A 27,323-nucleotide genomic window follows, 5' to 3' on the forward strand; every position below is an offset into this window, starting at 1 on the left:
TCATTACTTTAAATTTAAAAAAGAAAATCAAAGAAGGAGGAAAACATGATTTCTAAGGGAAATGTGTTACACCCATCAATATGCACATTGCAGTGCTCACTGTGTAAATCCAGACATATGCTCAAAGACGGAAGTGACCTGTGATGAATGATGGCATCTTACTGTATCAAAACGACAGGATGGTAGAAGTTGACTTCTTCCTCAGGCTTTTGTGTCCCTCATTGTTTTAAGGATAAAATGGAAAACAAAAATGAGGACTGTGGTTTGTGCTAATCATGGAGTTCTTTCATATGGCTTTCCTGTTGCTACTTCCATGAACTTTTGACCCTTTATAAAAAGCTGACATGGCAGAGAAGTGTTTTGCTTCTCATGGGAACACTCTGTTAATAGATTGTACAAGCTCAAAGAACTCCCCGATCCTTTATCAGTGCAGCTGGGTGTAGTGGGAAAAGTCACTTGATGTGAAGTTGTTTGGTGTTCGGAAAGTGCATTTAGCATCTCATGAGAATGCTGACAAGGAAGGACTCAACCTGGGTATGTGCTCTAACATTTACAAAATTTTCATAGTAATAATCAGAAGAAAGTTAAAATAATTCAATAAATTTAATAATAAATTCCTTTGGGGTGAGGTGGGATGCACTGGTGATATCTTTTGTGTTAGGGAACTAACTTCACACAAGCCAGAAAGAAACATTTTCCATTTTCCATGGAAAAGCAGAAATTTTAAATTTTGCATTTAAGAAATATAAACTTTCCTTGAGGTACATACAGATCTATGAAGGCCAATCATCCTGGAAAACATTGTCGTTTTCTTGTATGTAATGTTTCATTTTTATTCTGTTTTGCTTTATCTTTATCCTCATTTTATGGCTCTGGGGATCTGAAATGCAAGCACTGAGGTCATCAGGGGAGCAAATAGGGAGAGACAAAAGGATAAGAGCTAAGCCTGGCAAGCTCACTGTCCAGGTATGGGGGAAGGCACAATAGCACACCAATAATCACAGCATTTAGGAGTCTGAGCGAGGAAGAGTGCATGTTAAGGTAAGACTGGCTGAGCTAGTAACACACTGTCTCAAAGCAAAATCATACAGAACATAACCAAAGGTTTGTCTGTATCTGAAAATGCAGGATCATTTTGCTTACTTGTCTACTAATCAAGCTTTTTCGCAAGTTTCTGTTTCTCAGTTTTGTTTTTTGGAAAAGAAGGTTTCTCTATTTTCCTGTTTCTCTTCCTTCCAACACACTTTAAAGGGCTAAAGCTATCGGGAGTAAATTGAGAGAATTCTCCCAGAATGGGACAAATTTTTGTTGCTGCTGTTGTTCATGAAGATGCTTTTGTCACGAATATGAATGTTTATTAAAGGCATCCCAGCAGTAGATTGCTGAGAGCAGATGTTGCCCACAGTGATGAAATCGCTACATCTATGTTCAGAGTCGATGTTCAGAATGCAGAGAGAAATGTGGGTGTCAAGGAGAATACTGTGTTTGAAAAAATACAAGGATGCAGATTGGGAGCATTAGAAGTTGCTGTCTTCCCAGACACACTGCTGCCATCTTTGAGATCCTCTGTGCCTACTTGTGAGCGTCTGTCACCGTTGAGCCTGTGGACTGTTGTCATCCTTTCTTCAAAGTGTGAATGAGGGAGTGGGAAGGCTTCTGGACAGTGACCAGGGTATCTGGACTCTTTTCCAGCTATATGCATGTAGTTATGCAAGTGGTGTTGTGAACTCAGGGATGGTCTAAGGCATATAGGCTCATAATTAGAATGGAAAGGAGGCTTCATCTATGCAAGCACAGGAAGCCATCATCCAGAGGAGCTTCATTGAAGTCAGCCATGTTTCTGTAAAAAAAAAACAAAAACAAAAACAAACCATCAGCCATGCTCTTTAAGTAAGCCCAATAAACTCATTGTTTCCCAGTGTGAACTGTGCTGTTCTGGAATTACGCTTTCATTTATCACTAGTCTCTAAAAGGAGGGAATAGACATAGTTCCTATATCTCCCACAAGAAACTTCAGTAGCTGGGAATAACACTGCGAGAGAATCAGAGATTCGGTGATTTAAAAACTATTATTGATGTTTAGAGGGTAAAACCTACGTTAGATAAACTTCCTATCAAGCTAATCTCCCACATTCACATCACCCTGGCCTAAAGCTAGTAATATGTCCCTGAAAAATGTCAGTAGGATGTGGATGAAACCAGTGGTCAGTTGCGACTCACAAGAATCAAAGGATTGCAGACAAGGACCAGGACAGAGGCAGTTTGTGTTCCTAAGCCCTAAGGGGCAAGTCCACTTCTGAATCCAAAAGACAGCAAAATATATATACAGAAAAAGAAAAATAACTCTAGTACAATTTTATCCTAAGTATTTCAGTCTGGCTCCATCTTCCTCATGTTACTGTTCTAACTTGTGGAGAGGCTGAGACAAAGCTAGGAAATATACACCTTGGTTTTCATGGAAGCTCAGGCTGCCTAAACTAGAAGATAAGCCTGCCTCAGATTGTCAATCAGGATATGAATTTTCAAGGCATGACAAGATATTTCCTATAAAAAAAGATGAATACTAAAAAATAAAAAGAGAATTGAAATACTAAGTTCTTGCGGAGCCTGTTACATTCATACAGGGTCAAGGATGGTACTGAGGGACCCTAGAATTAAAGTAAAATCCCCCACAGAATCTGGATTGCAAACAAAAATTGTGAAGAATTTCCGTATGCAAAAGAACTTACCACTGCAGCTCCCTGGTTTTCTAAATGTCCACCTCACTTGGCAAGCAAAGACAAATGCGTGAGATTAGAGTCTTAGAAAGTCTAACAGTTATCCACTCAACACTTATAAAGGATATTCAAAATTCCAAGTTGCCCTAAGCTCTGGTAATACAATGTTGGACAAAACCGGACACGGATCTGCCAGCTTACATTCTAGAAGTATGTTTCAGGTACAAGTGTCTTCATCTTTGTTCATAAACATTCCTCCACAGGCTATAGAGTGAATGGCCTGCAATGTTTCCGTTGCATTGAAGGGAAAATGAATTCAGGATATCTCAAGAGGGCATGCTAGAGCCTTCTTTATTCATTTGGAGAAGGACCAGTGACAGCGATTAACAAAATGATTCCAGTAACAGTGAGCAAACACTTTTCCATCCAATTTTTTACCACCTGGCCTCTGTATCTGTTCTTGTCTCCAAGTTCCTGCCCTGTTTGAGTTTCTGTCTTGACTTCTTTGGCAAATGAACAGCAATGTGAAAGTATAAACCAAATAAACTCTTTCCTCTCCAACTTTCTTTTGGGCACGGTGTTTTATTGCAGCAATAGAAAACCTAATTAAGATATTTTGTATAATTGGAAGTAAGAATGAGACCTGTTACGTGCTCGGTAAGTGTTTCACCACTGAGCTAATCTTGGTCATAATTAAATTTATAAATGTAAATATAAAAGTGTACATCTTAGTGAGTACTATGTGGTAATTTGTATGTATTGTGTTGAATTAAAATAATGTTAAATATTTCCTTTTAGTGAAAACTTTCAGGATTCTTTTTGCTACCTTTTGAATGTACAGTGCAATGTTGTCATAAGTGTCACCTCAATGTGCAATCCCAGGCCAGACTTTTGCTCCGCTCACTATGACTTGCACATTATTGACCCTCTCCACTCAGATATCAGGAAGTCTGTCATGGTGGCTCATTTAGCTCCATATTAAGACATTCAAGGTCTTTGACAACTGAAAACTGCCACTAGAGATAAAGGTATATATTGCTCAGTAGAATAGTAATTGAATTGAAATGACATAAGGACAGACTTATGTTGTGGAATGTAAACATATAAAGAAACAGAGAAGAGTTGGGGAGAAAGAGGAGAGAGAAAGAAAAGAGGAGGAGGACAAGGGAGGAAATGAGGGAGAGAGCGCCAGTTAGAAGGGAAAGAAAGAAAAATTACCTTTTCCTGTGCATTTAAATCTAATTACTTGACTTTATCTTTCTAAACAGATAAGCAGATGCCCTGGCAAGGAAGTCTGGTTCACTAAGCTGTGTTTAACAAATCCATCCAGAAAGTCACAGGAAATATTTGTCCCAAAACATGGGGCTATTTGTTCTAAGGGAAATCATTTGTTTTCTCTTTACCTAGTTATTTTTCTGCCAGTTGAATCTTTTTGTCATTAGAAAAGTAAGTCTAGAAGGGGAGAGGGAGAGGGAGGGTGAGTCGGGGGAGGAGGAGAGAAATGGGAGGAGGTGGAAATTTTTAATAAAAAAAGAAATAAAGTAAAATCAAACTCATTTAAAAAAGAAAGAAAAGTAAGTCTACTCCTCTTCACATGCAAAGACCACATGCCTGTAAACACAGATGCCTTTCCATCGAGAACAGCACAATGAGTCTTCCAGAATCAGACCTCTTCAATATGTTTTTCACGTGTTTGTAACTTATGTGTGAGTGCATGTTTGGGTGCATGTGAGTACACGTCTGGAGGTGGTGAAGCTGAACATGTGAGCCTGTATGTGCGTGTACCTGTATGTGGAAACCAAAGGTCAATGCTGGATATTGTCTCCTGCTTCTTTGCACCATCTCTTTTGTGACAGGATCCCTGACTCTCTCTGAGACTCATTAGTGGGTTACATTAACTGGCCATCATACTGCTGGAGATCCTCCTGTCTCCATACCTGATCACTAGAACTGTGCCACATCTAGCTTTTGGGGGGATGATAGGCATCCACATTCAGGTATTCATGCTTGATGAGCAGATGTTTTATTGGCAACTATCCACACAGCCCTATAAATTTAACTTTTTAATACTTCACTGAAAAGTCAAGAGAAAGATTAATACAGTGCTTTATATGAGGTGTGTGCTAAAATTGAATATTAATTATAAATGACTTAAAACACCATGAGAAACCTCAGCAATTTCATATGGGATTCATGTATTCTGTGTGTGTTTAACAGATCATAGAGCAACAGAGGCTCTTCCCCGATGAATCAGAGGATGCTGATAGCTACTCAGAATCTGTAAAATTTGATGCTCGCTCAATGACAACATTGCTCCCTCCCAGTAAGTAGAAAATGACAGTGGCACAGGTCCTGAGTTGGGTGGCTTAAATCAGGGCAGATTTATTTGTTGTGTCACAGTTATCTATCCTAGGAACCTTAAATCAAGGTATCCAAATGGACAAAGGTCATTTAAAGGCCATGTCTCTTCCCAGCCTCAGTGGTTTCTGGTAATTCTTCGTAGTCCTGGCTTTTAAGTGAATCCTTGCCACCTCTGTTTCCTGCTTCAGAGGGTTTGTTTTCCTATGTATGTTCTTTCTCTCCTTGTAAAGATCCAGTCACCAGAAGAGTTATAACACCACCAGACATTATTTACACTTGACGACATCTGCAGTAACCCTAGTTCCATAAAATCGTCTTCATAGTTATCTAGAGCTAGCACTTCTGCATATCTTTTTGGACGATAAAAATTCCACTTACAACTGATGAATCAGACTGGGACAGGAACACAGAAGAAACAGTGCTCGCCAGCTTCTGCCCAGGCTTGAGATGACAGAACATAATTGTTTCTCTGTCTACTAAGCCTTAAAGCCCATATCTGAGGAGATGGGTGAAAAAGGAAGCATCAATTACAGAAGCCTTTCAGGTAGAGGAAACAGCATGCAAAACCCATGAGTTTACATGCACAATTTTAAATCAGATGTGGTAGTTGACACCTGTAATTCCAGTGTGGGAGAGAAAGCAACAGAAAAACCCCTGTGGCTTCTTGGGCAGTCCATCTAATTAAATCTGTAATTTCCAGGTTCAGCGAGAGAACCTGTCACTTCATGTATAAGAGCACTTGCTCCTTCAAAGGACCTGGCTTTGGTTCCTAGCAAGTACATGGCAGCTCATAACTATTGTGACTCCAGTTCCGGATGACCCCTGACCTCCTTATGCATCAGACGCACATAAGGTGCACAAACGAGATTCCCATTTAGTCAGACTGAAATACAGACAGTTCCAACTTGTTTTTATAACGGGTTGTTCTTTGCATTTCCATTCTTTACTATTTTCTTGACTGTACCTTTTTAAAAGTTCGTTTCTTTCCCTTTCCATGTCTCACAAAATGGGATTGAACAGAGCTGAACTAAGTGGTGCATATCTATAATTCCTGAACTTAGGAGGTAGAGGCAAGAGAATCATGAGTTAAAGGCCATTTTTGTTGCAAAGTGAGTGTGATGCTAGCCTGGGCTATATAAAACTCTCTTAGGAAGACGCTTAAGAGGTGGCTTATTCAGTCAAGTGCTGGCTGTGCAAGCAGAGAGACTTAAATTTGGTTCTTCAGAACCTGTGTAGAAAGCAGAGGGTGGCAGAGCACTCTTCTGAACAGAGCACTGGGGAGACAAATACAGGCAGACCCCTGCAGCTCCTTGGTCTCCAGTCTAGTCAAACCAAGAAAATATAGGTTCCATGAGAGACCCTCTCTCCAAAGGGAAGAGTGAAGAACAATAGAGGAGGACATCTAAGTACTGACCATGAGCCTTCAAAGAAATCCTGACGTACACAGGCAGTCATACACATACATGAACACACACATACTCCCTACACAATAAATATGGAAACAATGTATCATTTTCCCTCTGTGTCAGCATAATCCCACTGCAATCCATAGCCCTTTATAAAAATTCCTGTTCTATGTGAAAGTATGTCAAATGGATAAGTATATTTATTACATTCTCATATATCCAGAGGATGGGTTTCACTGATGTATTCTGAACTTTTGTCAAAATGTGACTCACTTTTTGTCCCATTTAAAAAATTGTGTGATATAGTCCAACCATGTGAGATGTACAAATCGGAGATCATACACAGTCATGCTCTCTTACTTGTACAACAAGCTCTTCATCTACTAAACCTTATACCCAGCACCTGTTACCAAGACTTTAATAAGTTTTGTTTTGTTTTGTTTTTTGTTTTTTAATAACAGGCTGGGGTTTTGTTCTATTTTCTTTTGCTTTGTTTTAGATCCTAAAAATGGCTCTTCCCCTCAGGAGAAGCTGAAGTCCTTCAAAACTGCCCTAGTGGCCCTCTACCTTCTCGTGTTTGCAGTTCTAATACCACTCATTGGGATAGTAGCAGGTACAGTATCCTAGAGTCTGGAAACTTTGCTCATGTGCTTATTGTAAAAACAGAACTAGAGCAGTTTTGTATTGGATTCATAAAGAAACTTCGTATGTAAAACATTCCTCGATTTCGGCAGATGTGATGCAGGGGGGCAGCGGGAGTATTTTCACCCCAAGGGGCAAAATTTCATTTAAGCCGTGTGTGGCTGTGTGTGCATGTATGCATGTCTGTAATTTTAAGCAATCATAAAATACTGCATGGGGTGCATCTTCACTTATTTAGAGTGTTGCTAGCTTCTTTCAGAGTTTGACATATATCATGTACATGTACTGGTAGACATGACTGAGATTAGATTCTCTTCTTGCTTTTGCAAATCTAATGAACTTGAATTTTACACTGCCATTGCTCATTGCTGTTACATATAAATGTAATTGGATTTTTATATTAAACTTTCTGTTATTTTTTAAAAAGAAAGTGCGGTGATAAGGTTTAGACTATTTCAAAAGTAGAATATACTCAATAGTTCTTAACACTTCTAGTGTTGGACTGCAGCACTCCTGAAATTCCAACTACTGCATAATAGAAATGCCCCCTTAAAGAGAATGAAGTCAACCATGGTTCTTTAGCGGGTCTCCAGTGTCTTCTCAAATAGTTTAGGGAATCTAATATTCTGTTTCTGAGGTGTGTGTCAATGTGAAAGCAAGCATGGTCATTTACTCTAACAATGTCTATCCCAGAAAAACATGCCTGCCTGTTTTTCAGAAAATTTTTATGCTTCAAATGCAAAAATCAGATGGTAATATACTTTTAAAACACAGCAATATCTAATCAATGTATTTAATGTTTTATTATTTAAACAGATTTTAATAATTACACTGCAACATCCATTAGGATTTTTTAAAGTAGGATTTGCAACTTGGGTTCCCTGTGATGTTCTCCGGACATGGGTTGCTCTAAGAAGTCTGCTTGTGCAGGGATAACATTTTCAGATAATATTTTTTTTTCCTGAATAAATCCTTTATTCCAGGCTGTCTCTTCTACCTTGCTATGTACCTAAGAACAACCTTGAGCTCATATCTTCCTGCCTCTGCTTCTGAGTACCAAGATTACAGCACCAACACATTCAGTTTACATGGTGCTGGAATGGAAGTCGGGGTGACCTGCATACTAGGAAGGCAGTTTACCAACTGAACTACCTCTCCAGACAGCTGATTTTCAAACTCGCTGGTCTTGTCATTGTTTTCTCCATGATACCCCCACACATATTTGCTATTTGCACCATCAAGAGAAAGGCTTAGGAAAAGTTCATTTGAATCTGCATTCTAATCTCCCTAAGAAAATACTCCTAAATGCAAAATGAAACTTTTGAGAGAGTATCTCAAAAACAGATTCAAAATTCTCCTCAGAAGGAAAAGCTAAGGAAATCAACAGCAATTGTAAAAGTAGCTATCATTTAATCACTTTACATCATTTACTATGCCCAAGCACTGGGCTCTAAACTTTCAGCATATTATTTTAATATGTCTCTTCAATTACCCTTTCAGCCGACACTATAATTATCCTCATTATCCATCCCAGAAAACTGAACCTCCTCAGTAATGGAGCATGTGCTCCCATCTATGGCTTTGGGGCCTAACCTCTCTTGTCTACTGGCTCCCGTTGTAATTTGGTTATTATAATAAAACATGATTGTCCAGAAAAATATGAAAATAGAATTGTCATAATGTTAGCCAAAAGAATATTCCTACAAAAAGCCCACAAGCAAACAAGCAAAAGAAAAAATAAAAAAAAAACAAAAAAAAACCCAGCTCCTGTTTTAGCCATGAAAAGCAGAGAAAACAAACATCCAAATATAACAACCAAAGCAAACAGTAAGCAAATGGCAGCTATGGAATGAAGAGAACTGACATTTCTAATATCCATGCCTGTAATCAAGTTCAAAGTTTTTGAGTCATTAGGAAATATTACTAATTTAAACATTTATTCTGGAATAGATATTAATTGATGTGTGATTTTCTGTTTCTTAAAATTACAGTAGGAACCTATTAACACATATAAGGAACAGGATATTCTAATCTTGTAAATTAATACCAGTACCAAATTCACTAGAATTTTAAGCAAAACTCGTTGTGATTGTCATGTACCAATAATAGGTAGATTAGTGCACTCGTAACTTTTAGTACCAGGTCATAATATCCTTTAAAAAAAAGTTAAAATATGTTGCATAGACAGACGGGATATCAGTAGATCACAAATGTAGATTGCCGAAAGTACTGGTGCAACACGTGAATTGATCGTTGAAGCAGAATGGTGGACGTAAAGCTATGCAAATTTGAAGTAACACCCGTGTGAAAAGTTGTTTGTTCTCTTCATGGTCTACTATATGTGACAGCTTTTTTTAAAAAAAAAATTGACACATTCCTGACAGAAAAATAACAGCATAAGACTGGAGCAGTGCAAAAGGATATGTTCTAGAATGGATGTGCATAAATTGCTGTTTCATGTTTTAAGGAATATAAATTTTGGATAGACTACGGTATTGCTAACATGAGAGAGTAAATCTGATCTGTAGAATCAAATATCACCAGTTCCCTAGGTATTTGCCTATGAGTAAAAGTTTGACTTCTTTTGCGTAAAATAGAGATGATACATAATGCCATCTCTCCAGAAACAAATGAAAAGAAATACACTTTAGAAAATATGAACTCTCATGTTCTCTTTTGATTTTATTTCTGAGATTACAATATAATTTTACATTTAACATTTCTACCTTATCTTTCCTTTCTTCAAACCCTCTCATATCCTCCCTACTCTTCTAAAACTAATGCCCTGTTTTCACTATTGTTACTACTTGCATATATGTATATATATACATAGATTTATAGTCCTAAAATATAACCTGCTTACTCTACATAATATTACCTGTGTGGATGGTTTCAGTATTGGCTGCTTGGCACTGTACCACCTTTTCGTGTGTTCTTCCTTGGGGAGGACCACCTCTCCTACTCCCAGCTTTTTCAGTTGCCTAAAGTTCTTTGGGTAAGGTTGTGGACTCATGGGTTTTTTCCTGTCTACATTGGCATGTCCTTTGGCTGTGTCCTGGTGGCGTTCTTTATGTATCTGTATTACAAGGAGGTAATGTCTACTTTACATTTTTGCTTACCTATTTAATTTGCTTAGTTAGTGATAAGACACCATGAGCAAGGCAACTTATAAAAAAAAAGCATTAATGTGAAGCTTACAGTTACTTTAACTGTAAGTATTAGAGTCCATAACCATCCTGGCAAAGAGCATGGGAGGAAGGAGGCAGGCATGACTCTAAGACCTCACAGCTTGAGACACAACCACGAGCAAGAAAGAGCTAACTAGAAAGGCTCAAGTCTTTAGAAACTTCAAGTCATGCCTCTATGGATGTTCTTCTTCCACAAAAATCACACTCTCTAATCCTTCCTTAGCAATAATACCAAGTGGGAAATCAAAACAATAAATATAAGAGTGTTTGAAATCCAGTCTCATTAAGGCCGCCAGAGTTAGTTATTGTTGAAGTCTAGATTCGAAGGTTCACATGCATGCCCAGCAAGTACCATAAAGCTCCTTGCTCCAGCACTTGAATGAGCTATTTTTAAATAAAGTAAAGGTGAAGTTAGTTTTATTTATCATTAAGGAGACAAGGAAAAGTATGTTGTTAAAGTAAATAAATAAAGCCTTTACTATCAGCTCATATCTATGTTGTCAAATTAAAATCATAGTTGGTGCAGCCTTTAGCAACATCAGGCTTTTTTCTATGCTGAGAAAAAACACTATTTTGTTATGTGAAGTAAAGCTTGTTTTCCAAGCAAAGTTCTATGATGAAGCAAGTAGAGCATAGATTTTGTAAAATAAAGCACAAACTGTTGTGTTTACTGACACTGCTCCCTACAAGAATGTTTTTATATTATACAACATATTAATATATTTAGTATAATTTGTTAATTAATTACTTTTACTTAAGTAATATATTTATACTATATATAGTTATTATATCATTATAATGGAATTTATCAATATTAAGGATGTAAATATAAGGTGAAACTTAAATCCTGAAGCATAGAAAATGATCTATACACTTTTTATATACTCATTTGTTGGTAACAGTAGTACTAACACTCTATTTGCACAGATGGTGAAATGAAAGCTTGAACACTAGTCACTAGTTCAATGTCGCTGCTCATCAACACAGTCTTAAATGTTAATCCAGTGTATACCACTCAAAAATTTTGCGTCATAACTGCTGACTAAATGAAGCAATGTTCACCATGGGACAATTTTGAAACAGTTTTTTAAATGTTGTTGATTAAAGTTTATTATTGTTAGGGACAAAATCCCTTCCCCATCCAGTTTACTTTGTTTAATTTTGAGACTGTGTTTTAATAGCAACACTTCTCCCTCCCCTTTCCCACCTCCAAACCTTCCCATATACTTATCCCCAAGCTTCTTCAAACTTATGATCTCCTTTTTATCAATTGTTCTTTCCTACATACATGTATTTGTATATACATGTGTATTCCCAAACATAACCTATTGAGTAGTCCATGTGCTACTTGTATTTATGTTTCTAAGTCTGACCATTTGGTAATGGGCAACTAATTGTTGTGTTCGTTCCTGGGCAGGGGCACCTCTCCTGATCCTAGTTTTATTCAGTGGCCTGTGCATTTTTGTGCAGGGTTGAGACTTGTGGGATGTTCCTTGTGCAGTTTTGTTATGTTCACTAGTATTCGTCTTTGTGACATTCTTTATCTTCCTTTGTTTTCAGGGAGTAATCTTTAGTTCAAATTTTATTTATTTATTTAATTTGCTTGCTTAGTTAGTGTCCTCTTTGTTCCGCTCCTATTTGGGCAGTCATGTGGGTAAGACTTTACAGCTGCATCTCCTGATGTTACTAGGAGACACAGTTTCACAGAAGCCCCTGATCTTCTGGCTCTTGCAATCTTCATGTGTCCTCTTCTGTGATGTTCCTTGAACCTTAAACATGACAGTGTTTTGTAGATTCATTGCTTGTAATCAAACTTTCCAATGGTTTTTCATTGATAGTGGTATTGTGTAGTTATCTCTGTCTGTTCCAAAGAAAAGTTTTCTTGATGAGGCATACACTTTTATTGCCATTTATTCAACTGATAGTTCACACAGAGGTGCTCTATAAGTAAAACATTAAATTGATTAAGTTTTACATAAAAAATTGCTTCTCAGTTTGAATTTAATAAATATGATTATCTGTAGCAAGCAAACATACTGTATGTCTAGTTTTTTATTACTTTATAAATAATACTGATCAAAATTTCCATTTCCTGCCCTCCTCCCACTTCCCTCCCAAACCCCATACATCCTCTCCCCTTTCCCTCCAGTCCTGAGAAAGGGCAAGGTACCCTGTCCTGTGGGAAGTCCAAGGCCCTCCCCACTACATCCAGGCTTAGGAAAGTATGCATCCAAATAGAATAGGATCCCAAAAAGCCAGTACATGCATGCAGTAGAGACAAATCCCAGAGCCATTATCTTTGGCTTCCCAGTCTGTCCCAATTATCAGCCATATTCAGAGGGTCCTTTTTTGATCCCATGCTCATTCAGTTTCAGTCCAACTGGATTTTTTGAGCTCCCATTAGCTCAGGCACACCATCTCAGTGGGTAAACCAACCCCTCATGGTCCTGACTTCCTTGCTCATATTCTTCCTCCTTCTGCTCTTCAACTGGACCTTGAGAGTACTCTGATGTGGGTCTCTGTCTCTATATCCATCCATTGCTGGATGAAGTTTCTATGATGATATTCAAGATATTCATCAGTCTCACTACGGGATAAGGCCAGTTCAGGTTTGAATTTTGCATGTAAATGGGATAGAAATAGAAAACATTAACCTGAGTGAGATAACCCAGACCCAAAAATATGAATATAGTATGTACTCACTTATTAGTGGATTCTACTCATAAACAAAGGACATTGAGCCTATAGTTCATGATCCTAAAGAAGCTAATAAGGTAAACCCAAAGAAAAACTTATGTAGATCCTCCCGGAAATTGGAAGCAGACAATATCACCAGGCAAAAGTTGGGGGCATGGGGGTGGGCTGGGGGGAAGGGGAGAGGAGGAGAGAGAGGGGAAAAGAGGAGAGTTGGGGAGAGCTTGTGGGAGTGGAATGATTGAGATGGAGGAAGGATGGATATGGGAGCAGGGAAGGAGATATCTTAACTGAAGGAGCCATTTTGGAGTTGAAAAGAGGCTTGGCTCTGGAGGGGATCCTAGGAGTCCACGGGGATGACCCAAGCTAGGACCTTGGGCAGTGGAGGAGAGGGTGCCTGAGCTGGCCTGTATGTCTAATTTATTGATTAAGAAATACAGAATGACTGACATGTAATAATAGTGTTTCCTGTTATAGACCATATCAAAATACCATTGATATATGATTATATTCAATGAGCTAATTTTACACAGAAATATAACATGCTTTTAAATTAAAAAACATAGTAACACTTATTGTTAGTATAAATAATAATCAGTTATCAGGCATTTCTTTCTATGAGGGTAAAGGCTGCAAAAATTCTGATAAGACATTCTTTCATGTATAATCCACTTTGCAATGAAGTAGAATTTCCTTGGCTATCAGCTGCCAGTGATAAGTTTTACATATTTAGTCTACTCCATCTTACCCACTGTTGAAAGAGATAGTACTTTAGTACCTCCTAAGGTCCCCATGCTCCCAATTTACTCGGGAGATCTTCTCTTTTTCTACTTCCCATGTAGATTAGATCTATGTATGTCTCTCTTAATTTCTCCATTGTTGTTTAAGTTCTCTGGGATTGTGATTTGTAGGCTGGTTTTCTTTGCTTTATGTTTAAAAAATACATTCTTGATTTAGGATAGCATTCAACATACTGTAATGGAATGTAACGCAGAGACATAGAAACTAGTGATGAGCAAAATTGATACAGGCTATGATTTGATTTATTTTTATTTAAATATTCAGCTCAGCTTATCAATAGGGAAATGAAGAACTGCTTAGTTGGTTCAGTTAACACAAGTGATACATCTCAAAGTCTGATTGGAGAAGAAGACACAAATAAAGCTGAAAAGAGATTTACAGCCATCACGGAACACATGACGGACTTGGAGGAGAGAATCCAAAGCATTTCAGACTTTAAAGCCAACCTCATGGACACAGAACGCTTCCAGAATTTCAGTATGGCAACTGACCAAAGACTCAATGATGTTCTGCTGCAGTTAAGTTCCTTGATTTCGTCAGTCCAGGAACATGGGAACTCACTAGATGAAATTTCCAAATCCTTGCTGAGTCTCAATACCACACTGCTTGATGCCCAGCTCCAAACAGAAACACTGAATCGCAAAGTCAGTGAGTCTACCGTGAAGCAACAGGAGGTAAGCATTTCAGAATACAATGGTGTAGTTCATTCTAAAACAAAATTCATACAGATTCTGTTTCCTCAGGCAATTCAGAAAGTAGGGGACACAAAATGTTTTCTACTTTACCTACTGATGTAGATGCCTCTGACAATCTAATAAGAGATCTTTATAGATGTAACTGGGGCCTTTTCCAAACCCCCCAGAGAAAGGAGAATATTATTTTCCAAAGGATCCAGGTTACGAAAGTGTTTTTATATTATAAATACCATTTATTGCCTTGTGAGACTACACCACTTATATGATTTAGATTACCTGAGCATGTCTAGTAAGGTAAATACCTGTTTGTGTGAACTTTATAAATAATCTAACTATCTTTACATCAAAGTAATATGAATGTTCTTTACATGGATATCTTATGAAGTAGAATTTTTAGATACTTTATTTTGCTGTTTCTAGAGGATTCACTTAAGTTTTTTTGCACTGGTAACTAAAATTAAAATTTGAAAATTATAAATATATTTTAACTTGAGTTCTTAATAGGCTTACAGTGTATACTTATAATCACCATAAGATTTAATATGCATTGTTTTCTAGTTCTGTTTGAGCTCTCGCATTCATTAACCATCAAAACAGCCACACAAAAACCGGAACACAATCAGACTATAGAATGATCACCCATCTATCCCCTTTTATGACTGCCAAGAAACAATATAGTTTAGGGTAGTTGTTAGTAAAGATTCTTTCTAGGTCAGAGAGAGAAACTTTAGACTTCAGGGACTATATAGGTTGTGCAATGGCTCAGTGTAGAAACAACCAGCTGGAACATGCAGACATATGATACAATAAATAATTCTTTACAAAACTAGTTTGTACATTAAACCCATGTACTGTAAATTATGTACTATCCTGTGTACTACATCCCATGTACTGTAAATTATGACCTTGGATCCAGATCATTTTATAGCTAATCCTGACTAACATTTGTGTTTATCTTTTCTCCTGAAATAGATCTTAGAAAATGAAAGGAAGATAAAAATGAAAAAAAAAACAACAAGTATTTATGATGCTATTTTTGTTGAGCAATTACTATTATTTCTTTTCATTAAAAACTAAGTATTTGCCTGCTTCTGCCTCCTGAATGCTAGCAGGACAGGCATCCAAAGATGCCTCCCTCGGAAAACCAAAAGAAAAGAAAAAGAAAATGCTAAGTGTTTGGCTGAAACTTTACTACCCATATAAAAAAATAATCTACATATTATAAATTATCTAAAACTTGGAATCTTTTTGTGAAAACTCTATTTCTATCAATATTTAAACAATACCAGCATGATGTATTTTCCCTGTAAGGAATCGTTCTTCAAATTCATACATGGTCTCTTTTTCCTTTAATTGCTATGAATTTGAAGTAGACCAGGGAGGGCTTCTGGAGAGGAAAGAGGGGGAAGACATTGCAGTTAAATTACAATCTCAAAAATTGAGATTCAACAACAAAAGAACACTCCTGATGAAGCTATTTTCCAGATAATAAATTATTGCTCAGTGATAGAATGATAACAGAACAGACATAGGGCCCTGGGCTCAGCCCAGCACTGCAAAACAAGCAAGCAGACGTAACAGTATTACAGCAGCAAAGGCTCTTGCAATTTTGTTTTTGAGATCACAATTTAATTACAAAACTCCCTTACTTCCCTCCCTCCAAGAATCTACACCTTTTCCCATTTGTTCTTCAAATCCATGACCCACTTTTTCAGTAATTGTTATTTTATGTGTATATATGTATGTACATGTGTGTTCCTAAATATAACCTATTCAGTCTGTATAACACTACCTGTATGTATATTTTCAGACTTACCATTTGGCACTGGGCAACCAATTGGTATGCTCTTCCTTGGGGAGGGCCACTGCTCCTTGTTCCCATTTCCTCAGTCACTTATAGTTCTTTTTGTAGGGTGGAAGCCTTATTTTCTCCTGTGCTTTCTATGTCCAGCTTGGCACATTCACTGGTGCCATCCTTGTTCAGCCAACATATGGGCAGTCATGTTGGAGAGACTTTACTGTGCTCCTATTTTCTACATGTGAATATGTGCATGATGGCTAGTACATGTCTAAAATCTCAGCCCTGAAAAGCTAGACGAAGAGAATCAGGAGGTGAAGATCACCCTTAGCTAAATAGCACATTTAAGGCCAAGTGGTACATGAGATTCTATCCCAAAGAAATATAGAAAAGAAAAGATCTGTACACTGTGTGTGCATGTATGTATACATCTACAGATGGTCTATTTATAACCGATGAAAATACAAAAGTATCAATGGCAGAGGCAATAAAATTTGAGAGTAAAATGTTATGAAAATGCAACTTGCACACCTTACTAAATATGAAACCCTGTTCTTACTATCATTATCACTGAGAATTACATTAAACTTCAGTTATTGCTATAAAACAATATCACAAAATAAGAATGTTTAACCCCAAATAAACTGTGAAGAAATTTCATTTTGGATAAATTAAAACCCCTATGATAAGATGCTATTTTTAATTCTCAGTATTTGACATTAGTTTATTTGAGAGTAGAAGCATTCTTGGATGTATAGGCAACTGATTTTGTTTGTTTTGACTAGGGATCTTAGTGAACCATTTAGTTTGAAGAAGAAATGCTATGCAGCCAGAGAGCTGCAATTTTGAATACTTATTTCCTTATTCTTATCTTATAGCACTTGCCCAATGTTATGTGATTTTACAACATTCAAATTTCCAAAACTCTGTTCACTTATATATTTCCTAATTGCATGTAACAAAGGTTGCGATGCTCACTGTGTGTTTTAGGACATCAATAAGTTAGAGGAACGTGTGCGCAAAGCATCAGCAGAATTCCAGTCTGTGAAAGAAGAACAAGAACATGTGAAACAGGAAGTAAAACAGGAAATGAAAGTTTTGAATAACATCACTAATGACCTCAGACTGAAGGACTGGGAACACTCACAGACATTGAAAAATATCACCTTAATTCAAGGTGAGACATCTTGTCCCAAAAATGAGACATTAAAATATATCCTTATATGCAGACCTCTGGTATTTGAAATCCTGTCATTTAAAGGAAATGATTTTTGAGAATGTAGTTACTACAGACAGTTAATATGCAGTTACTGTGCACAGAAGAACAGTTAATATGAGGGCAAGCATGGTAATGTCACCCACACCCTAGAATTTCTTAAAGAGAAATGCAAAACTAGACATGGTGAGTCAGTATTGGGAAGGCTGGGGCAGGAGGACACCACAAGTTTGAAGCCAGACTAAGCTTCACAGTGAGAGCTTGTCTCAAAAAAAATCAGAAAGAGAGAACTATAAAAGCACAAAAAATCTCTTTTCTTCTTTTCTGACTATACTGTCATTTAGAAACACCTCTTGGATTCTTAAAGATAATCTTAGATATATCAGTATCTTCTACCGTGCCAATGAACCTTACTCATCTTTTAGCAAGCAGAAATCATTTATGCCTACATAATAAATTTTAATAATTTTCACATTATGAATATGTTTCTGTAGTTCTAACTTTCTGGTTTGTGTGCTTATAGTTTATCTCTTGTAAAAATTCTTGAATTTGAAGACCTGATAACTTCTTTTCCCTGTATCTATTTCTGCTACCTTTTTTATATATTTTTTTTTCTTTTTCCAGCTTGAGTTATGTCTCTCTCATTTTCTTGTTCTGTCTTTTAAATAGTTGATTTGAATTGGTTTTATTGAATTTTCTCTTCTTCAAAGTTTCCAAAGAAGTTTTGGAAACTTTATGATATACTCCATATGCCTTGATTGCTGTTGAAATGTTGTAATATACGTTAATGCTGGTCAGCATCTTAAAAGGTAACTGAGTTATATAAGGAACTGAAAGTTCTTTGCTTATGACACACTCCCTTGTGCCCTCTCTATGAGTTAACGGTTCATTCCTATGCTATGAACTTTCACAAACCAGAGTTTAGTCTGTATTGCTCATCTTACTTTGTATTAAAGTAATTTATTAAAACTTGCCCATGAACTAGCCAATTAGTCCTTTAAAAAATCTATATCATCCAACTCTTCTAGGTTATCTTCCTTATTCATAAAATGTTTTGGAAGTTCACTTAGCAAAAGTCAATGGTATGATCTTGATATCATTTTCTTTGTTGGCTCTTGATTTTTCACTGTGTTACTCCATACACATTTTTACATTCATAATTATTTTGGTTATTTTATGAGGATAATAATTCATGGGAATTGGGCCTCTGAATACCAAGTATACCAAGTATCTGAAAAGGCCCAGCATTTTTCTCTGTTCTATGTATTTTGAATGATGCAGAATTAGTTACTATAACTAATAAAAGAAAAATATTGTGTGATATCTGCTCTGTATTCTCTCTTAGGGAATGAACACAAGAAAATAACGGTCATGCTTACACATATACCATTTTCTCACACTCACTGTTAGGAATAAAGCCTAGGGTCTTGGACAGGCTGTGTTGGTACTCTACGATTGAATTCCACCTAGCCATCTGATTTTGTTTGTAATTTCAAATATTTTGTTTGGAAATTGTTTAAAACTATAAGAGGTACAAAATGATAATAAGATGTCCCAGTGTATTTTGTAGAAATTATTCCTGTGGGTTTTGGTTGCCCTTAACTTCATTCTTCTTCTCTCTCTGTCTGTAATGTCTGTGAGGTCACAAATCTGGAATTTTGGGTGGAGAATATTTATATTAGATATTTGTTGTACTTTCACAATTTTCCAGTTTTGTTTGTTGTATTAGCCTTGTAATTGCCTACATAGTCTACAGTTTACTCATTCCACCTAGAAAAGGAATAGCCCAACTTTATCAACAATTATTTTATAGATTTTAAGGTTTTTAAATTAAAATATAATCCATTAATTTCCCCCATTCCATTTTTTCTGACGAACTCTTCCCTTGTACCCTACTTCCTATCTTTCAAATTTATGGCTTCTATTCCTTTCATTGTTGTGACAAGTACATACATTCACCCACATACTCATGCACACATTCATATACATATGTATATTTATTCCCATCAATAGTATTACAAATCTAAGTTTTAATATGTACACAATATTTATGTTATTTTGTGCTGTCACAGTGACCATTTCTCTGTTACCAGTTTATTATAACCTAGCAAAATATTAACCTCACAACAGTATTTATGTGATTTAATTTGAGGATATGACATTTTTCTCAGATGAGGCCATTACAGTTCTCAACATCAGAGTACTTAGCCATTTAGAAAGGTCAGAGTTATTCATTTTATATTAATGTACAGCAAATAGGAATATTTGGATTTCCATATGACTATCTTGATAAATGATAATTTTACCCATGCTTTATAATTATAGTCGATACTTGTGCTTCTTAAAGGACCTCCTGGACCTCCAGGAGAAAAGGGAGACAGAGGGCTCACTGGAGTAAGTGGTCTACCTGGCATTCCGGGTTTAAAAGGTAAGGACATAGCAATCACTTAATCATATACCGTGAGGTTGAATGATGTGTATCCATGTTTGTGATTAGGGATGAATGTCCATTTCATCTTTTCTGTGGTGTAGCTGTGTGTGAGTGCTTGTAAATTGTCTCATGTGTTGAAAAATGTAATGTGTTCTAGCATCCTAACCACATGGCAAATTAAATGGTGAGCATTAGTTTATTTTAAAGTATTTTATTATTTTATGTGTATGTTTTGGTTGCACATATGTCTGTGCACTGTGTGCACATCTGGTATCTTTTGAGATGGGAAAAGGGTATCTGATCTCAGAGAATATGAGTTACAGATAATTGTTAGTTTCCATATGAGTTCCAGGAATTAAACATGTGTCCTCTGGAAGAGCAGCCAGTGCTTTTAACTACTGGATCATCTCTCTAGCCCAAGCACTAATTACTGACTCTTGTACATTATTTAATGATTTAGCAACAGTTACTACATGAGCTTGTTTTTGAGTCTGATGGCTTTCATAGAGACCATATGCAATATATTGTTCATGTAAACCTAAATGTGAAGGAGAATAAGAAAATCACCTTCACATTGAATTAATTTGAAAGCTATGATTTTTCCAGTTATATAGAAACATTAATGAGTCACAAAATTGTGCTTAGTTATTTTCCTCTAAGGATGTCATAGTCTTGAAAGCAATGTTTTGAATAAAGATTATAGAGGACATAAAAAAGGAGCGAGAACATGAACTTTCTTTGCTCAAAAAACAATTCTGTAGCCAATAATAAAAACAATGTTATTGCCATGCATTCATTTGCCATCCTTTGCAAACAAATTCCCTTCATACTGTTTGCAAATAAAATAGACTGAATGATTTAAACACAATTAGAAAGGCTTACTAGTCAATTTATCTAAATACCTTGGATTTATTCTTAGTTTTTCCTCTTTAGATGAAATAAACATTCTTTTTTCTATAAATATTTTGACTAGCCAAAATCACATGAGAAAAAATGCCCCAAGTTGAAAAGCAAGAATAAAATCTATCATATAATTATATTATTGTGTATCTTATACTTGAAATACTAAAAATAGCAGTAAACTCTTTACCTACCTACCTACCTATGTATCTACCTATTTATCATCTCTCACATATATTCATACCTCTATTTATAAAGAGTGTATATTATTCTTTCTGTAAGCCAGTGAATGTGTGTATTTGACAATAATGGTAGATAAGTGTTTTTATCCCACGAAGTCCTTCTACTTGTTGAAGAATCTACACATCTTAAGAAAAAATTCAATCATATCTTAAGTAGGAGAATCAGTCAACATTATTGCCCAAACCACTGTTTTCAAGGTCTGTAAGAAACTACCCCTACTATGAAGCATAGTTTCTAAAACCCTGTAACACAAGCATAGAAAGTCAGTGTGGTTCATGATTTACTGTACAAGCAACATCTAGAAGGCATTATTCTAAGTTTCTGGTATGCAGATGTGTGAGATAGAATAGCATTTGAACTTTTCAGTTTAAGTTCCTAGTGTAAACAGACACCATGTCAAATCAAATATACCATGTCTCCTACCAAATTAATTAGGGTCATCCAGTTGAACAGAATGATGCACAATATGAGAGAGAGAGAAAGAGAGAGAGAGAGAGAGAGAGAGAGAGAGAGAGAGAGAGAGAGAGAGAGAGAGGCTTCTCTCCTCAGACATCAGGAAACCCCACAGTGGATGGGGAGGAAAGACTGTAGGAGTCAGAGCTGGATCGAGGACACCAGGCAAACATGGACGACCGAGTCAACTGAGAAGGGTTAACATCAGCTCACAGAGACTGAAGCAACAAGCACAGAGCCTTCATGGGTCAGTACCAGGTCCTCTGAGACTATGATATGGCTGTTAGCTTGGTGGTTTTTTAGAACTCGTAACAGTAGGAAAGGGTGTGTCTTGGACTCCTTTGTCTAATTTTGAGACTCTTTTTCTCCTGTTGGCTTGCTTGTTCAGTCATGATATGATGACTTTTGGTCTATCTTATTGTATCTTATTTTGTCAAGTCTGGCTGTCATCTCTTGGAGACTTTTTTCTTTTTTCTGAAGAGGAAAAGGAGCAGAAGTGAATCTGGAGGAGAGGGAAAGTAGGTAGCTAGAAGGAGTGGAGGGAGGGGGAACTATGCTAAGGATATACTGTATGAAAGAAAAATCTACTTTCAATGAAAAGGAAAAACAGAATTATTAAGTTGACTTACACAATAGGTGCTAAATAATTCAACAGCTATCTTCACACTGGAGAGGAAGAGAACCCGTTGGCTACTCAGTTCATAATGCTGACTGCTTAACAATCCTCATCTGGAGCTAAAGTTTATTTAGAAAATTCTTTCTTCAGTTCATGTTGAAACATCAAGAAGCTGGAGTTTGACGTCAGGAAAGAACATTGGCCACAGTAGCAACAGCAACAGTAGCAGTAGCCGCATCGGCAGAATAAACTCTCATCTGCTAGAAGCAAAGCACACAGCAGGCAGCACGGTGCAATCCTCTTGCGTTTATCACTGCTGAGCTGCTGCTGGAAGGTGCCATGCAGTCCAGGAGAGGGACTTCCCTCTCCCTTGGTTGCTTCTACTTAGAATGCCCTCACTGGACCCTCTGCCCCCAACACACACAAGGGTTCCTCTTTTACTCAAATTCCAGATCCAATCAAGATGGCAGTGAAGATGAATTAGAACAAGGGTTTATCATAAAATGACACTGCTCATTTACACAAATAGGCACTGTGCAGTTTCCTCATAACAGTCAATTATAGTTCCTGGTTGATAACAGCCCTTTCTGGTAGAGGGCTGATATTTGATTTGATGTTTGACAAAATATCAGACTATCCAAACGTAAAACAGATAGGATTCCCCCAACACACACTTAATTGCTGTACTCTGTTCAGTGTTTGGTCTGGTTGCTTCAAATTCGATACCAAAACACTGGAACTAAACGATAGATGATAATCATAATTCTGCTTTCATCAAAGCCCCATATATACTGTTATTTAAATCTTTAAACTCAGCATACCAAATACTTCCTCCTACAGCCGTGATAGAAATATCTTAAGAACTGTAGTGGTTACCATAGGGTGTACCACTAATTCTGCGTTGCCCTCTCAGTACGGTTCGCATGCCTCCGTACCTCATGCGAGTTTGGGCAAAGGCCTGGAGATTGAAATAAAGACACACACACACACACACACACACACAAGAGACCTGGGTCATTCGTCAGGAGCCAAATGCCACTTTATTCACCTTTTTGCCAAACTAATATACTTGGCCCCAGTAAAGGAACCTGGTGCTGTGTGGGGATTCCTTCCCAGGCAGGGGGTTGGGGGCAGAGAGCAGTGGAGAAAGAACCTGGCACCCTATAGGCACTCCTCCTGGGCTGATGGGAAATTACCATACCAAAGATGAAACAATGCCCTACAGCTAAATCACCAGGCTATGGCAGAGAGAACAGAAACTAGCAGGAAGCTTAGCTGGCTAACCAAAACAGTCCTCGAGACGCACCCCAGGGAGTAAGGGGAGACCGGGCCCTACAATAGGGACCCTAAGTAGTTAATGCATTACAATCATTAGACATCCTCTAGGGTGCATAGTAGATTAAAATGTACTTTTTATTGAGGCAATACAATAATAATTCATTTTATAGTACCAGTCTCCTGGAAATATGTCTAGAGAATGGTGTATTGCTTTTCACTCTAAAAGTATATACTGTGTATTGGTTGCATGCAGTACTATATGGAGAACAAGGAAGCAGCTGTACAGTTTGTCCTTCATGGAGCTTGCAGGGTATTAAGTTATGCCCTACTTACTAGTAATCAGTACTGATGGTATTGGTTGGTTAAAAACGCACTGTAAAGTCAGAACCCCTTGTGATGCCTTCCACTCATGAGAACACTGCCAAACTTCACTATCTGAGCATTTTAGGAGGCACTGTACATGCAAACCACATTTCTCAATAACCGTAAGGACAGATGTCAGGTGGCATAATGAAGAAATATCTAAATGTCAGTTTTCCCAGGTAGACTAAGTTAAGCTATTTTAGATTACATGCTAAAAAACTCAAGTGAATATACACTACAAAGTGTACATGCAATATTTGGTATTGCTCATTGGTGATTTATAATGGCCTGCCTTTATTATATAATGCCATTTATTTAGATTACATGCCTAATTTCTGTTAGAATAAACATTTTGTAATGATTTGAATAATATTTTTTAACTATTTGTCATTATATATTTCTTTTTTTTTTTTTTTAGAACATCTGAATTTTTTAATCCTACTTTACAGGTTACCTAGACCCCTTTTGATTACGAAAACTGTAGAAAGTTAGTAACTGCCACAAGCGGATGCCAAGTGGTAGCACGTGTCAATTTTCTACAGAGTTCTGCTTTGCGGGGTGTCTGAATGCTCTGCTTGGGGGGCTCTGCTCAAACTTGCTGGAATCACTCATGGCAGATTTTAGTCCACAGGTCGCTCTTCCCCATATTTCTTTGTAAACTCTAAAGCATTCTTACAGAATTTTTTTACGGTCCTTAGAGTATTCTTCAGCTAGGTCAGCCTGGAGTGGGTGCTCAGGCTGGGGGTCGTTCACCAGTGCTATGAGGGACTGGATTACGTGGTTGGTTTTGGTGACTGGCTTCCAATTTTCAGCACTAATTACTGGCAGACAGACCTGCCCCTTCTCATCAATGTTAGGGTGGTAGATCTTGGTTTTAAATGTGATCTTGGGTGGTTTGAATGGATATTCTGCTGGAAAGTTGATTTCAATTCTGAAGGCCACCTTGTCATATGGAGGGCTGTCAGGAACAATAAGCCCTTGCCAAGTCAATAAATTAGCTTCATCAACCTGGATGTTACGGAAGTTTTTCATTCTACATTTGCGGAGCTCTTCAAGCTCCTTCATCAGCCTCCTGCTGGCCGCCATCTTGGATCTGGTGCTCCATTATATATTTCTTAAACATAGCATTTTAAAGATAATTTATCCAGTTTTAGATATATGTGTAAATGCATAGAAAACATTTTTAGGGGGTTAAATACATGCAAATTCTGCTTCATCTTGTAAACAAAGGCAATATTTATAAAGTTTGACATTGAAGTAAGGGGTACAAACAATTTGTTATAACATGATTCCATGAGGAAGCAAATGAAAATTGCATTAATGATTCTCAGTAAACTGATAACAACACTGGAAACAAGGTAAAACAGAACACAAGCTCTTTTAATGTTAGCTTATGTTAACTTTCTCACTCTACGACAAATACTTTATTTCATAGCAGCCACTTTTCTGCACATGGAGTGTTCATAGTCACCTTGAAGTAATAAGCTAAAATAATGGTGATTTTCAGATTTCAATATATGAGTGTGTATTTCATAGTCATAAGTAATTCAAGGTTGTGGTGTTTAAATAAACACTCGTTTCACTTTTTACTGCTTTATTGTATTTTTACTAATGTAAATATTAAAACGCTTAGCTTCAAAATTTTTTTATACAAGTTATAGATATATCTGCCACTTGATATTTTCTGACAGATGATAGTAGCTTTCTGGCTAAAACGGAAAATGTAGTGCTTTTTGTTGATTAACAATGTGCTTTTCACTGACTGTAACACACTCATTGCAACAAATTTATATCATTTATTATATTATCTTTCAATGGAATGTGTGAATGGTTAGAAAATGTCATACTCTCCTCAGAGACTCACTTACTTCATATTTTGGGTGTGGGTGCTCAAATATGTTTGAAAATTAATTGCTAGACATTTTTGTTTTCTTTATTAACCATGCAGGTCCTCCAGGCCTTAAAGGTGATCGGGGTCCAGCTGGCATCCCTGGAAATAGAGGATACCCAGGGCCACCTGGAAAGGCGGGGAGGTCAGGTATTGTAAAGCTATGGTTGTTATCACAGAGTATGCAAATAAACACTGGATCATTGGTAGTGTTTCTAAAATGTTTGCATAAAAAAATTGTACTTATAAAATAGCAGCACTCAAATAGTAAAATTTATAGTCTAAAATCAATTGAAATTAGTTTTTACTCATCAGAGTAAACTTCCTATGCTCCAAAAATACAATAGTTCACAGATTTTATACACAGATCATACATGCACATTCACACACACACACACACACACACACACAATCTATTCATTTTACACAATAGCAGCACACTATGAACCATACAATAAGCATAGTCAAAAGACTACCAAGAAAAAGAAGCAAACAGTATAAATAACCTTTAGAATACAATTGGCTAAATCTTGGTAAGTCCCAGTTGAAAAACATATTCATAACAAAATTAATGGATTTATCTTGCATATTAGTGCATAATAATCAACATTGCTCAGCAATGTCTCTTTTGCATAGAAAGCAAGTGTTATTACAACTAATTATACTAATAGACTAATATTGGATTGTGTTCTTTGTATAACAACATCAGCAGGTAATAAGCTTATTTTCCCATTTCAAATGATAATAATACCAAGGGAATACAGTCTATATTGTTAAGATAGTTTTAATAGATTTTATCACTTATAGGTTTATAGGAAAATGTCAAGGAAGGCATTCATTTCTCATACACCTCTCCTTAAACATACAGAGGAAACATTTGACACAAGTATTAAGCCAGTAATAGTTCATAATTATTAACAGAAGTCATTGAGTACGTTATGGTTCACTCCTTGTGTTCCATATTGTATGAAGTCTGGCACGTGAGCAACATTTCATTTCTATAGTGTTACAGAATAGACTTTTAGTTGCAAGATAAGTTGTGATCCACCTAAACACTACGAACACACCAACCTCTACCACACTTCAATACATGAATGGATAAATAAGTTGTGAAGAAGGCAGAAAGCAGAATCATAATTAGCGACAAAGAGTAACAGACAATCAGGCCACAAAATTATATGGAAAAATCTTAAATGCATATTGCCAACTGAAAGAAGTTTATCTGAAAATACTAAACTTGAAGATTCCAACTGTGTGCTCTTCTGGAAAAGGCAAAGTTGTGGAGTTAGGAAATACATCTCTGGTTTCCAGGTGTCTAGAGAACGGGCCATGATGGTTAGGCAGATCAGAGGGTATTCTTGGAATCATTTTCTGTGTAACATTGGTGTTACACTGTATAGAAACCGTAGCTTTACTGTATAGACATCACTGTATAGAAACAGTGGCAGCAGTTGCGCAACTATTTCTCCTTCCTAAGCATGAAATTCGAGCTGAAATGTTGAAACTGAGTTTTATATCGTGGCTCTTTCTCTGTGAAGAAAAGAAATGGTGAATCATAAATGTTCATCATAAATAAATATTACTTCTCTCCCATTTACATTTTTAGATCTTTTATTTTTCTTCTTGAACAAAC

The 27,323-nt window shown here is 36.8% G+C and overlaps 1 protein-coding gene and 1 pseudogene across 3 annotated transcripts in view; one reads left to right on the forward strand and one right to left on the reverse strand.

Annotated features, from left to right (window-relative positions):
- The window catches only part of Msr1 (macrophage scavenger receptor 1), a 60,846-nt gene that overhangs the window by 2,735 nt on the left and 30,788 nt on the right, over positions 1–27,323 (forward strand). Inside the window, exons 1-8 of one of the 3 annotated variants that reach the window (XM_085680207.2) lie at positions 392–534; positions 2,981–3,123; positions 4,935–5,040; positions 6,984–7,097; positions 14,074–14,483; positions 17,293–17,479; positions 19,866–19,946; positions 25,751–25,840. In XM_085680207.2, the coding sequence (XP_085536333.2) occupies positions 3,109–3,123; positions 4,935–5,040; positions 6,984–7,097; positions 14,074–14,483; positions 17,293–17,479; positions 19,866–19,946; positions 25,751–25,840 (1,003 nt within the window). In that variant the 5' untranslated portion in view covers positions 392–534; positions 2,981–3,108. Of the gene's footprint in view, positions 1–375; positions 535–2,980; positions 3,124–4,934; positions 5,041–6,983; positions 7,098–14,073; positions 14,484–17,292; positions 17,480–19,865; positions 19,947–25,750; positions 25,841–27,323 lie in introns of those variants that run through there. The other 2 variants (XM_085680206.2, XM_048456602.3) reach the window with 2 other exon arrangements.
- Positions 24,387–24,899, reverse strand: LOC125414531 (ubiquitin-conjugating enzyme E2 L3 pseudogene; annotated as a pseudogene).

This window comes from Myodes glareolus, chromosome 23 (assembly GCF_982192425.1).
Source record: "Myodes glareolus chromosome 23, mMyoGla1.1, whole genome shotgun sequence".
NCBI lineage: Eukaryota > Metazoa > Chordata > Mammalia > Rodentia > Cricetidae > Myodes > Myodes glareolus.